The sequence below is a fragment of the Hippoglossus hippoglossus genome, chromosome 8, assembly GCF_009819705.1.
Source record: "Hippoglossus hippoglossus isolate fHipHip1 chromosome 8, fHipHip1.pri, whole genome shotgun sequence".
Taxonomy (NCBI): Eukaryota; Metazoa; Chordata; class Actinopteri; order Pleuronectiformes; family Pleuronectidae; genus Hippoglossus; species Hippoglossus hippoglossus.
The window spans coordinates 5618264-5631313 of NC_047158.1; the positions used below are offsets into that span (position 1 = coordinate 5618264).

Genomic DNA, 13050 nt, shown 5'->3' on the forward strand with positions numbered 1-13050 from the left:
CCACTTCCAGTGGACTTTTAGGCTTAAAACACGGTGTAAATTACCTTGTTTCGAGTCAAATATAAATGTCGGGGCTTGCGGACACTTGGATGACACCACACGAGCAGCATGGAGGCATTATATGTTTTTTCGGTTGTTTTATCATGTCTGAAGTAAGTCAGTTACTTCAATTGTATTGGATTCTGGACACTTTTTACCCCTGAGACTCCAGAAGTGTTTTGTGGACTCAAACACTTCACCCACCCCTCCATCGGCATAGTGGTGAGTAGATAATGAGTGAATTTTAAGTATCCCTATCCCTTTAAACTGTGGTTTAAAGGGATAGTTGCAGCACTGATCTGTTATATTTATTTTAAAAATGTATTTCTACACTGAATTAACTCAAGCTGCATCAAAGTTTTACTCATCTGTTGGGGATGAGGGTCTCTCATCTACTCTGTGAGGAACAACAGCCAAGACAAGAAAATAATCTCAGTGGAAATGTTACTGTGCTACACTATCATGGGTGGATTACAGGGTCAGGGGGGCCCGAAGCATCAGGGGGCCTCTGGGCCACAGACTGTCACTGTTAATATAGAAAACTGATTGAACAGTCAATCAACCATAAACAACAACAGAGAGATTAAAAAACAACAAAAACATTTAACATGAGAGGTTTGTATGTATTATGGGTGGGGGGGGGCATTTTACATGTTTGGGTGCAAGGCCCCTCCCATAAACACTAATCTGTCATAAGATTACATTTGTCAATACACTTTATTTATGTATGTTTAGAGCAACACTGTTAATCACAACAGTTTTTTAGGAACAGACCCGTTTAATCATGCAGTTTATATGCAGGTATGATGATATATCAGTATATACAGTGTTTGCCCCATTGCTTAACTGCAAGTAAGTTCCCGGTTCAAATCCCAGCCTGGTCTAGGTCTTTCTGTGTGGAGTTTGCCTGTTCTCCCCGTGTTGGTTTGGGTTTTCTCCGGCTTCCTCCCACATTTCAAAGACATGTAGACTGGGGTTAATTGGAGACTCTAAACTGGCCGAAGGTGTGAATATGAGTGTGAATGGTTGTTTGTCTTACTCTGCAAATATGCTTGAGAAATGGAGTCAAAAAGTTTAACATTTTTGACGGTGCTCACTTGGAATGATCTGTGATGGTGGGTGTTGCTTCTCTAATGCACAGTTTAATTTCATAATTTGTACCCACGTTTAAAATTTTGTCGCTGATTGTTTGGAAGAAATTTCAGGAGTTTGCTCTTTATGTGTCCTCGCAGCTGCTGTGTTTGATGGTCACAGCTCCACTGACTCGTCCTGTGTTTTTTGATGGATTCTTCTCGGTGTAATGGATAAAAAATCAAACACTGAAAGCACCGGGCCGAAAGAAGACTGAAGGCACACGTCTTTAATGGAGACCGAAATCTGTTGGAATCAAAATTATGCACAAATGATGGACATGTGTTCCAGTATGACTGTCGCTGAAGTTGTCATGACGATGCATAATAAAATGTGAGAGTGCTTCTAACTGCACCGTACGCTGCTGAAAAAACCTGAATCCAATTAAAACCTGAAACTCAAGCTCAGTCACGTCCGAGCCTCATGTCACATCCTTGGACTCGTTCCCCTGCAGATGACCTGACGCTGCTGCACCTCGGTCCAACGCGGTTGTGCAGTAACTTCTGCTGCTGTGGCGGCACAAGTAATCTCATTTGGTGGCGAGGAGCCAAGATATACTGTTCTCGCCCAGCATGTGCGGATTTCATCTGAGATTCCAGGCTCATGGTGAAGTCGTAGCTAGGAGGGAAAATTACAGTTTCTTATGAAATTCTTGCAGCTTGTTCCTTCCAGTTGTGATATAATCTGCAGCGAAGCAGCAACTGCTGGCACAAGTTTCACAGAATTCCTATTAACCATTTAGTGGCCTCTCACTGTTAAATCGTTAAAAAGGTTTGCTATTGGTGAACATTTAGGTTATCAACTAAACCGCCTGCAGAGCTATCTCATAGTTCCTATAGTCAGTAGCCTATGTGTGTTTTTAACCACACCAGCAGCACAGCTCTATTGGTCGATCTGTTGGTCGGTTAGTTCACCGCTTTGGTTCAGACTAAATATAATAAATACTACAGGATGCATTGTTGTGACATTCAGTAAATAATCACGATGCACTTAAAACAACTTCCATGATCCCGACTCACCCACTTGAGACAGTATGGTGTTAGCATTTTCACATTTTGGGTGAAATGTCTTGTGAGTGGTTTCTATCAAATTTGACATATTCATGTTTCCCTCAGGATGTTATTGTTCCTCTGGCTGAAGAGGGCGCTGTTGCTCAGCTGCTTCAGTTGAATGACATGGGCTTGTTTGGTTTCTCTTTCTCCATCCAGGTTATAAAGAATCATCTGGGGCCTTTATTTGGGCATCAGCCAGTCATCCCCATCTCATTCATTGCTGGGGGAGAATGCTGCCATCACACTACTAACTGGTACCACGAAGTCACACATGCATACCTGCTTTGCCTCCCAGTCAAGTATAGGACTGAATATAAGATGCTGTCAAAATCATCATTTTATTTTCAATGGTAAACAAGTTGATAATCAGTTTCATGTTCGCTGATAAACAGATCATGTCCATAAATACATAAAAATTAACACTTTATATAACTATAAAAATAACCCAACATCATCAATATCTACTCATTATACCTGATACTTCAGTGTTTTTTCCCAACAATTAGGAATTAACAAATATTGCTAATAATATATTAAGGATGCATGATTAAAAAGAGAAATCTATTTGATAGTTTCAGATTAACAAAAACACATCAAAATAAAATTATTAGAAAGCGGCAACTTTCATCTTAACTTCACTCATATCAAAGTTATGATTCTTAAAAAATGAGGTAAATTATTCTGTGCCTCAGTTTGATGGGTCTGAACAGGGATCTTGATCCAAAGAAAAACAAATACTTATACAATTATAATGCCTCCATTTGGCCTCTGTAGTGTTGTAAGAGGATATAGTTGATTTGAGGTAGCAGTGGTGGTCACATCAGCAGCAGTCAGGGGATGACTAGGTCTTTAAACTGCTGCACCGGGTGCTCCTCAATGTATTTCTTTATGTACCAACAGGAGACACGAGCCTTCAGGTTTTCTTCAACCAGAAAGTCCATGGCAGCCTGTAAATAAAACGTTAAATACTTTAGACCAACACTCTCAGTCCGGATCAAACTGAACCATGGCTAAGTTTGTTCACAGCGTGAAAACACTTTTTTGAATTGTTCAGACTTTCAGACGTTGAGACAGCATTCAACAATAGAAGAAGGAAAAGAAGTGGAAGTAGCTCGCAGGATTGCTCGTAGACTTCACCTCCAACTATATTATCTTTTAACAAGGACATTCATTCACATGGATCACTGAGCCTGAAGCTGGTGACGCCGGTAGTAAAACCATAATGAACCAAATGAAACAGTTCATTCATTTTCTCCATTCAAACAGAGACTACCACCTGCTCAACTGACAACACGCCAGATGAGTGTCCATCTACAAACCAATCAATATCAAGTACAGGTAGATGAAACCCACGTAGGTGATGATAACAGGAGGTATATGTATTCAACATTCTTTAGTGCGCTCCCTAAATCACAATGTGAATCCAAAACTAACCAGATCAAATGTTAACAAGGTAACAAAGACACAGAGCTTGGTTCAGACTTTCACGTGTGTCCTCACATTTTTACCTCTGACAGCAGTGCAGCGACACCTTGGCCCCTGAACGTCTCTGGTACAAAGGTCGAGATTAGATCCACCTCCTTCTCTCCGGTGAATCTGTAGCTCAGAACTGCACATTCATGGGCCTCTGTGGATTAAAGACACAAAGTGTATGATACTGGGGTGTTGTACAGATGTGCAGCAGCTGAATGAATTGACCAGTAGTAAGAGGTGTTAAATGTGTTAACATTTTATATACAAAAATATGTACAATTGTTAATAATAATAATATTAAGAAGAAGAATCATCATCATAATTGTTATGATGATGATGACTCATATTACTGTGTAGTAATTATAATAATTGTTATTACTATGATTATTTTATATATACTGTTGTATATATTTTTATATAAAATGTCACCACTTTGTACCTCAGTTATTTGAATATGAATACTTCTTCACTCGTAGACAATAATAATGATTATTATTATTATTATTCTTTCTTTTAATCATATCACCACTCCTAAAATGTAACTGGTTTCTCTGTGGAGAGATTAACCCCCCAGCAGAAATATCTTTATTCAGAAGACCCCCTACCATTCCTGTGCTACTGTGGACATTTAGGCAGAAATGTGCTGAAATGTGTTACTGTCGGTGATAATACTGACACCGAACTTGTAAGCGACTAAAATCAAATCGTTAAAAACACGTGTCATTGGCATCAGCTGTTCCAACAGTTTACCACGGTCAAAGAAACTTTAAATCCTCTGGTTTTTAAAGGACGTTTTGCTGAGCGGATCCTCCATTAGGTGCAGCCCTGCTCGGCCCGTTAATAAATTGGATCGAGTCCAAACAAACAAACCAGGATGTGAGTAATTTCTACAGATGAATGATCAATGAAGAAGAAACGTGCTCCACGGGGCCGCGGGTGGACGCCGGCCTCCCGTACAAGACCTCCCGCCACAGGGAGCGCCAGCCCCGGGTGGAAGCGTCCTTACCGGCCCCGGTGCCCGGAGAGACGGTGAAGCGCTGCCTCGCTCGGTCATGTTCCACCGTCGCCCTGCAGCTGGAGCCTGAGGCGGCGAAGCAGACCGGACCCGAGCGGAGCCGGAGCCGCAGCGCGGAGAGTCTGGAGAACATGTTAAAGGTCGCGTGCACAGGAACAGGCACCCACTGCTGACAGCATGTTGTTGTAGTGGTACAGAGGCGACACCAGAGGGCGCTACATGCTCACCAGACAAGTATTAAGAATTAAGAATACAAATACTGTACAATAGGATTATCAGCAAAAATATAACTGGAGTCCATGTGACCGATGCATTATAAGGAATGAAATATAAATCTAGATTTGTAATTGGTGTCAATTAAATTACATTATGGCTCTGGAAAAATCTCCTCAGAAAACGTACACATTTTATTTAAAAATTATTAGAAGATGTTATTTCTTAATAATTTCTTCGTTGATCTGAAAAGTATCTAATCACCAGAAAAAAAGGAAAAATTGAGAGTTAAATATTGACTTGCAGATGAATCCCCCCCCCTCCCCTTTTAAACCCAGTGAATAATTAATCTAGTGGACGAAGTTATGTTTTTCATTCATGCTTAGCCTTATAACCTCTTAATTAAAGTCTTGAGGTTATATTGGTAAACATTCAGAAATAACTGGAAGTGTATCAGCTATAATTATACTTCTAATTATACCAGATTATATTTTTGGCAATAAACTTCTTTGTAAAGTATATAATAATATATAATAATGATAAATTGGGATTGCCAGAACTATGAAATAAAGCGTTGCCAGTTTTTCTTTCAGCATATGTAATCTTGGTAACAGCAATAAATTGGAAAAAAATCATTTTTTATTCTATATAATACACATGAATACTTTTATTGATACTCATAATTATTTTCATCCAAACACAAGAACAGTTGCAACATTTTCTAAGCAAGTTCCTTACTTCCATGATCATGTTAAGTATGTGAAGCAATACAATGTACAGATAACTTTCTGATATGTGTAATTGTACATAATATCATTACAACCTAAACTTTTTTTTTAAATACAGGCTACATATTTTTTAAATCATGATTTTACACATAAGTCTATTTAAGACCAACAATACATTCTTTAAAGTACTTGTTTCTATAATTTCCATTGATTTGTTCCACCTTCACCAGAAACCCTCAGGCCTTAGTCTCCATGTAAACATCACACACCACAGCACTACATCTTCTCAAAGGCAGCAGTGTTCTTCACTCCCGCAGCCATCACGGCGAAGAACACGTTAGGGAAGAAGGATCTGGCATAGACGGCCACCTTTGGGAGGGAGGGAGCAATTACCACCTCTTTCTTCTTGTTGTTCAACGTCTTGACGATCTCAGCGGCTGCTTCGTCTGGGGAAACGCCGAGGGGTTTCTTAGTGTACAGCACTGCAGAGACAGAGCCAGGACGGTTAAGATAGAAAAAGCAAAATCAGGCAATTAATACAGCTTTTAGTCTTTAACGACGTCTCAAAACATATTAAACTTCAAATTATCCAGAGTTTGTTTCATAAATGTGAATTTTTTTCTGAACTTACTTACTGAAGTATTTCAGTGAAATTTTATGTCACTATGTTTTACTGCGCTTTATTTATTTAAATTTTGTAGTTAGTTGAAAAGCCTATTCATCCAAATCAATGACCAGATTATAAAATATCCATGTTATAGTATAATCAGGGGTTCCCAAACTCCTGATCCCCCTAAATAAGTCACAAGCTTGCGACCCTCAGTATCCCCGGAGGTGGTTGAATCCAGAAGGTATATTGATTTGAGCTGGTTTGCAAAGAAAATCAGCAGGGACCTATGCAAATTGGTAGACATATTTTTTCATTTAGATGGTTTTATTTTAAATGAAATAAATTATTGCTCAAATATGCTTGTGTAATTTGATTTTTATTTGTATTTGGTTTATGAAAATCATGTCACAACGTCCGTGCAGAGTCTCATGACCCCTCAGGGGGTGCCAACCCATAGATGGGAACCAGTGAATTAAACTACCCAACAGTTACTGTGTAAATTTATACTTGACAACATTAAAATGCATCTGATGTTAATTCAGCGAATCAGTAATAATATTCCAATAAAATATATGTGCTGCTTTTTTATATATTGAACATGTTGCTGGTTACTTATCTCTAATGTTTTTGTATTGTTTTTAATTGAATTATTGGCATTTTTTTCCTCGGTAAAATTATATAGAGCGCTGTATACACTCTTTACCGTTAAAGTAAAGTAAAAATGTTCAGAGGTGGCCAGAGAGCAAATTCAGCCTAAGTCATCCTCCAGGGACAATGAATTTATTTTTCATGGTAGTCCGACCTGAAATTGTAAAGACACTTGTTGATAAATAATGTGTTTGATCATATGTCTGCCTTGTTTCCTTTGATTTTACTCACGTGACCAGAAGGATTTGGAGGAGGCTGTCTCTGTGTTTACAGCCGCGGTGCTGCTGATTAAGGTGTGGTTGATGGTGCTGACGGAGATGCCATACTCTTCCACCTCAGCTCTCAGGCAGTCAAAGAAGGCCTGAACTGCATGTTTGGAGGCTGCATCTGAAAAGGTAGCTCATCTTAATGCCCCAACTACTTACAGGTCACACATTTCAAATCTGGCAAGCAAACACACATCAAAAATCCCAAAAGAGACATAAAACAACCACAGAGATGCAAAACAACCATAAAGACAAACAAAACAACTACAAAGACACAAAACAACCGTAAAGACAAACAAAACAAGTGCAGAGATGTAAAACAACCACTAAGTTAATTGTTGTTAACTGCTGATTAGCACTTGACGGTGCCGGGAATGTTATTAATTCATCAGGTATTTGGTCATAAACCAAAATATTGGACAAATTGTCATCTTAACCTGAGGGTATAGCGCTTGAAGAAAAGTCTGCGGATCATCAACGTTATTACAGATCATCCTACAGTTCATACAGTTCATTACAGAGGGCAGCATGAATATCCAATTAACAACAGCACTAAAACACTGCAGCACTAATAGCTACCAAGCCATTAGTGTCATTTATTTAATGGAATTCATTCAGTTAAGTTCATCAATTAGTTCAAAACATTTCACTTAAATAGAGAATGGAAGACTCACATGTAGAGCGGAAAGGAACAGCGAGTTTCCCTTGGATACTGTTGATGAGGAGCAGGTGGCCAGTTCTTCTGGAGATCATGGAGGGTAGCACACCTGCAGAACGGAAACACAACCAAAGAAATGTGTTAGCACTACTCTAACTCTGCAGCCTGAAATCTTAACCCATACGTTTTTTATCATAGACTCAATTTAAATTTGGATGACATGACAGCTCCCCAAAATTGAAGCCAAAACAATCCTTTTCGCCACCTGGTGGCTGGCTGCAGTAAAGGTCATAAACCCCGCGTCCTCCATGTTAGCGGATTGGACATGGACCAAACTAAAAAGTACACATAAATGTACTGATGCATTTTTTTCTATCGATGGTTGATCGATCTAAACACTGATAAATGTTCAAGTGTGTCTCCGATGAGTTTGATTTTGAAACGTTATGATTGACAGCTGACACTGAATTGTGAGCAGTCAACAAAGACCTAAAAATGGCGACTCCACTCCTCGGTCAGTACTGCACAGACTCTGGCACTAAATTATGTTTCCAATACAAGATGGCAGCACTCGTACCCAGGTTATTTTTTTCTGCATTCTTTTTGTATAATAGGAGAAGGTGGAGATGTGTCGTTCCATCCTTATTCAAAGACTGTGGTTTCTATCCTCTACCTTTAGCCAATGTGACTGGTCCAAAGTAGTTGTTGTCCATCAGGAGCTTGTCCATCTCCAGCGACACACTGTGTGCAGGTGCTTTGACCTTCATGCTGTTGTTTAGCATGAGAACATCCAGGCAGCCGTAACAGTCCAGGATCTCTTCGATGGCGTCAGGCATACTCTCCATATCCCCAAAATCCAGCAGCACCAGTTTAGGAGGAAACGTCTGAGGAGGAGATGGTGAAGTATCAGCAATGGTAAGGATGTCTGCAGTGATGGAAAGTAATTTCTACAAATCCTACTTGTGTTTTCAGTCTCTTTACTTGAATGTTTACATTTTATGCTGCTTGTTCCTCTACCCCACTTCATTTCAGAGATTTTTACTCCATTATATTAACATTTGTCATTACTTTTCAGAATAACATGTTAGACTGAAAAACATAAGATGAGCATCAAAAATTGAGCATTGATTGCTATTAAACCAGCCATTCATTGAATTTTATAAACGGATATTTTCATAATGTCAAATATTAAACTGTAACCATAGCGATCAGACAAATTTACTATAATAAAGTACAATCTGAAATGTAGAGAAGCATAAAATATGGTAAAAGTTCCTCAAAGTGTGTTTGAGTAAATGCACTTAGTTACGTAGTTACCTAGTTACTATCCCTGTATATTGAGAAACAAGTTTATCGGAGCTTTACGTGAAAGATCTGATGACTCTACCACTGTAGGTCTGTGAAGTTAATGTGATCCATTAAGTGTTCAACCAACCCGACCATCAGTCGTGATTGATCGAGTTTCAGTGCTGGTGCACTTACGACAGTGGGGTCTGAGGCGTTCGCCAAATCATCAGCAAGTTCTTCAAGCTTCTCCCAGTTTTTCCCACAGAGGATCAACCTGGCTCCTCCTTTGTGGAACACACCTGTGCATTCTTCATTATGAAAGTCAAAGCGAGTTAAAAACAAGACAGAACCAGTGTGAAATCAGATTTCGATCATAGATACTGCGTTAATTAGAAGGATGCCTGTTGTTACCTTTTCCGAGCCCAGATAAGGCGTCAGATAAAACCACCACCTTATTGCGTACGGACGTTTTTGTCAACAGACCAACAATCCAACCATAGAGGTAGAAAAATCCAGCTGTCAGCACGACAACACAGGGAACTAGGAGAACAGTGGTCGTCCATGTTGGGTCCATCTCTTGGAGAATATCCTGGGGAAAAAAATGTTTTTGGACAATAAATGTGCAAAATTGGACGTAAATATGTATCTTTGTTAATGTGCACACAAAATATTAAAGTGAAAGTTCATTAATTTAGGAAATGCTCACTTTCCAATACCACTACTTCACACCCGTCTATGAAGGTACAGCAAACAGATGGTTAGCTTAGCTTAGCATAAGGACAGGACACAGAGGGAAACAGCTAGCCTGGCTCCCACTGTAAATCTTGTTGACAGATCATTTGTAGAAGCAAATGTCTTGAAAATGAATTACCATTTTATAGGGACAATTAATTCTAGACAATTTCTTGGCCATTTTAGTTTTCATATTTCAGTTTTTGTTATCTATTTTATTTTACTAATAGTGCTAAGCTAAGCTAGCACATGCCTGTGGCAGCTGCATATTTGCTGCCTTAACCACAAGTGGTGATGTTAGCGTCAGAGTACCTAACAGGTTTATGTTGTTAGAGCAATGTTTAAAGATGTGAACGTACTTTGTAGATGGTAAATGATTTTTCTCTGGTGATGAAGATGAGATGAGATGAGATGTCGGAGAACGTTTTAGGATCTAATGAACGTGACTTAAAGGAAAAAGGAACGTTTCATACCCAGAGGCTCTCCGGCTCTGTTACATTGGATTCCATCTCTCTCTTTACAACCATATTTAAATCTAGATTTATTCTTATAACTCTGAAACAAAAACAGAGAATATATATTGTTTCGAATACATGAAAAGATGAGAACATTCTTAATATCTTTATATAACATGCAGTACACTTGAGTATTTTGATACATTGGATACATTCCTACAAAAGAACACAAGGTAAAATCACATTCACAATTCATAAAACTGATACTAAGATTTTATTATTTTATTATTATTTTGAACTTAACCACAATTTTAAAAATGTTAAAGGGGACATAGCATGCCCATTTTACCACAAGTTGATATGGTTCCTTGGGGTCTTAATGAAATGTCTGTAACATACTTTGGTCAAAATACCACAAGGATCATATAAAACAGCACCCTTTTTAACCCTGTCTAAAACAGCCCTCCACAGAGTGACCTGTTTTGAGTGCCTGTTCCTTTAAATGCTAGTGAGCCAGCTCCCCCTCCCCCCATGATTTTAAACGATATAAATTACATATTTTATATGATATAAATTATCAAATATGCATCCCATACTTTGTATTCCCCTTCTGTTGTCCTGGAGTTTTAATTTTCCCAATCACATAATTAAATGTCCCCCTCTGCCCATCCACTACAAGCACACAAGCAGACAGACAGAGAGAGAAAGAGAGGGGTGGGGGGGGGGGGGCTATGAAGACCATCATTTACCCCCGAACCCCGACATTCAACGGGTACAACAACAAGCGGAGAAAGCGTCCCGTGTGAACGAATGTGATCAAACCTCATATACATATACTACAGACACACAACAAATTAACAAAACAATGACAAAAGTACACAAAATGTCAGCACAATTACTAAAAAAGATGCGAAACGACCACAGAGACAAAAAAAAATGATAATAAAAGGAAAAATGACTATTCCATAATTACACAAAGATGCAAAATTACTATAAGAGGACACAAAATGACTTCTGCATAATAAGAGATGCAAAACAAGCACAGACACAAATGACAAAATGACAACACCATCATTTTAAGAAGATGCAAAATGACAAAACAATCACAGAGACATGCAACGTGATCACGAAAAGATAAAATGACGACTTCATAACAACAAGAGGATCCAAAGTCATTTTTAAACACCCACTAAATTAAAACAGGTGCAAAACAACTTCAAAATCACTACAAATAGACCATTAGAAATTGCAACAAAGAGCAGACGCAAAATGCAAAGAATTGTTTCATAGTTGTTAGGAATATCTTTCTGTTTTCGGGTCTTGCTCCTGTATAGAGTTGGATAGGGGCCTTTTACGTCTGTGTCCAGGGGCCCGTTTTCCTTTCCTCCTCATTGTGTTTGAGCTGCAGATTATTTCACATCATCAAACTTTCCTTCGTATAAATCACTATATGTTACTCCATGGTGCAGTTTTCCTCAGATCATTGAAACCAACACTCACATGTTCTATTTGTGTCCGACAGGGAGTGTGGAGATAAACTTTTGGTTTAGGTTTACCATGCAGAGCACCAGCTGTTTGTCCAAGAAGAGACTTCTAAATATAAAGTGCCCTAGAAATAGATACTGTATCTCTCACAAAGGCTCAGTGTCACAGGGTACTCGTCACAGTTATTTCACAACAAGGTCAAGATATCCACAAACGCAAAAGAAAACAAGAGCACTTTTCATTTCATGCTGCAGCTTTTATGGCACAAAATGAAATATTAAAACACAGCATCACCCTCAGAAAAATCCTTTCACAGTATCTTGACACTTGGCACATGAAGAGCGGTTCGTTTTAAAGTAACAGAGCCATCTGACCTCGATATTACAAGAAATGAAAGACAGCCAGCACTTACTGCGTCTCAGGCCTCTGCAGGTGTCGTTTGATTCCTCTCCTGAGGAGCTGCAGCAGCTCGACTCAGCAGCTCAGTCACAGAGTGCCTCGGACATGACAGCCGCCTGGGCACAGCAATACTTTGGGATTTGAGGTCTTTTAATAGCAGCACAGCTGAGTCAGTTATTTTCCATACATGTTGTCAACATGTAGAATTACAGAGGAGTCGGGGGTAGGGGGAGTTCCCATCGGCTGCTGTGCAGCTTCCTATAGGTGGAATTAATGATAATTATACACATGTTGTATTGTGAATTTTCAGATTTATGAACAGAAACAAGTTTTACCAGAGTCATGCAGTGGATTGTGTGTTGGATTGTGTTTGACCAAAATGCCGTTGAATACAATTTTGAACACAATATTTCTTGGCGCTAATTCCTCTGTTTCCTACACTTATAGGCTACAGTTTTGCAAATAGGTCTAACCTTTAAGTGAGCTTCATTATTTTAAGTAACAGGAACTGTTGATTAATGAATTAACTTAAAATCAAAAAAAGTATTTTATTTTAAAGCTTTAACTATTTTCTACTTTTTCTTTTTTCTAAGCTGTCTTGACTGGTTCTTGACATCAGAAGCAGTTTGACTCTATAGAGAATATTGAGGAATTTCTCACTGTTTTCTTACATTTTATTACCTAAGTGATCAATCGATTATTGAAGAAAATAATAAGCACACCAATGTTAATCTGTGCCTGTAGTTCTCTGATGCATTTAAACTACTTTGCCTGAAAAATTAAAACAGCATCTAAAAACAACTGAGCTCAGGAAATAATTCAGATCTTAAAACGATAGACCTGTCTGAGCTGATATTAA

At 38.8% G+C, this 13050-nt stretch overlaps 2 protein-coding genes across 4 annotated transcripts; both read right to left on the reverse strand.

The window, feature by feature from the left end:
• Positions 1–2541: 2541 nt before the first annotated feature.
• On the reverse strand, positions 2542–4905 carry LOC117766497 (protein NATD1-like). The gene is made up of 3 exons (XM_034593563.1): positions 4702–4905; positions 3731–3849; positions 2542–3169 (listed from the first exon to the last, which is right to left on the reverse strand). Exons 1-3 carry the CDS (start codon positions 4841–4843, stop codon positions 3053–3055), a joined length of 378 nt encoding a protein of 125 aa, XP_034449454.1. The 5' UTR covers positions 4844–4905; the 3' UTR covers positions 2542–3052.
• Positions 4906–5570: 665 nt separating this feature from the next.
• On the reverse strand, positions 5571–12361 carry dhrs7ca (dehydrogenase/reductase (SDR family) member 7Ca). Of its 3 annotated transcripts, XM_034593558.1 has the most exons (8): positions 12205–12306; positions 10326–10407; positions 9532–9709; positions 9316–9428; positions 8507–8717; positions 7850–7942; positions 7141–7296; positions 5571–6133 (listed from the first exon to the last, which is right to left on the reverse strand). In XM_034593558.1, exons 2-8 carry the CDS (start codon positions 10377–10379, stop codon positions 5928–5930), a joined length of 1011 nt encoding a protein of 336 aa, XP_034449449.1. In that variant the 5' UTR covers positions 10380–10407; positions 12205–12306; the 3' UTR covers positions 5571–5927. The 3 variants fall into 3 exon arrangements, with proteins under 3 accessions (XP_034449449.1, XP_034449450.1, XP_034449451.1); XM_034593559.1 differs by lacking the exon at positions 10326–10407 and having other exon boundaries at positions 12205–12361; XM_034593560.1 differs by lacking the exon at positions 10326–10407 and having other exon boundaries at positions 12167–12314.
• Between the last annotated feature and the right edge of the window lie 689 nt (positions 12362–13050).

What these genes read in the sequence shown, in the direction of transcription:
- LOC117766497 (XM_034593563.1), bottom strand. Translation starts at nt 4,843, where the DNA reads ATGTTCTCCAGACTCTCCGCGCTGCGGCTCCGGCTCCGCTCGGGTCCG. An exon ending in CTCTCCGGGCACCGGGGCCG is followed by an intron (nt 3,850 to 4,701) that starts GTAAGGACGCTT and finishes TTTAATCCACAG; the next exon opens with AGGCCCATGAATGTGCAGTT. An exon ending in TCGCTGCACTGCTGTCAGAG is followed by an intron (nt 3,170 to 3,730) that starts GTAAAAATGTGA and finishes TTTTATTTACAG; the next exon opens with GCTGCCATGGACTTTCTGGT.
- dhrs7ca (XM_034593558.1), bottom strand. Translation starts at nt 10,379, where the DNA reads ATGGTTGTAAAGAGAGAGATGGAATCCAATGTAACAGAGCCGGAGAGC. An exon ending in CTTATCTGGGCTCGGAAAAG is followed by an intron (nt 9,429 to 9,531) that starts GTAACAACAGGC and finishes TTCATAATGAAG; the next exon opens with AATGCACAGGTGTGTTCCAC. An exon ending in ACCAGTCACATTGGCTAAAG is followed by an intron (nt 7,943 to 8,506) that starts GTAGAGGATAGA and finishes TCCGTTCTGCAG; the next exon opens with GTGTGCTACCCTCCATGATC.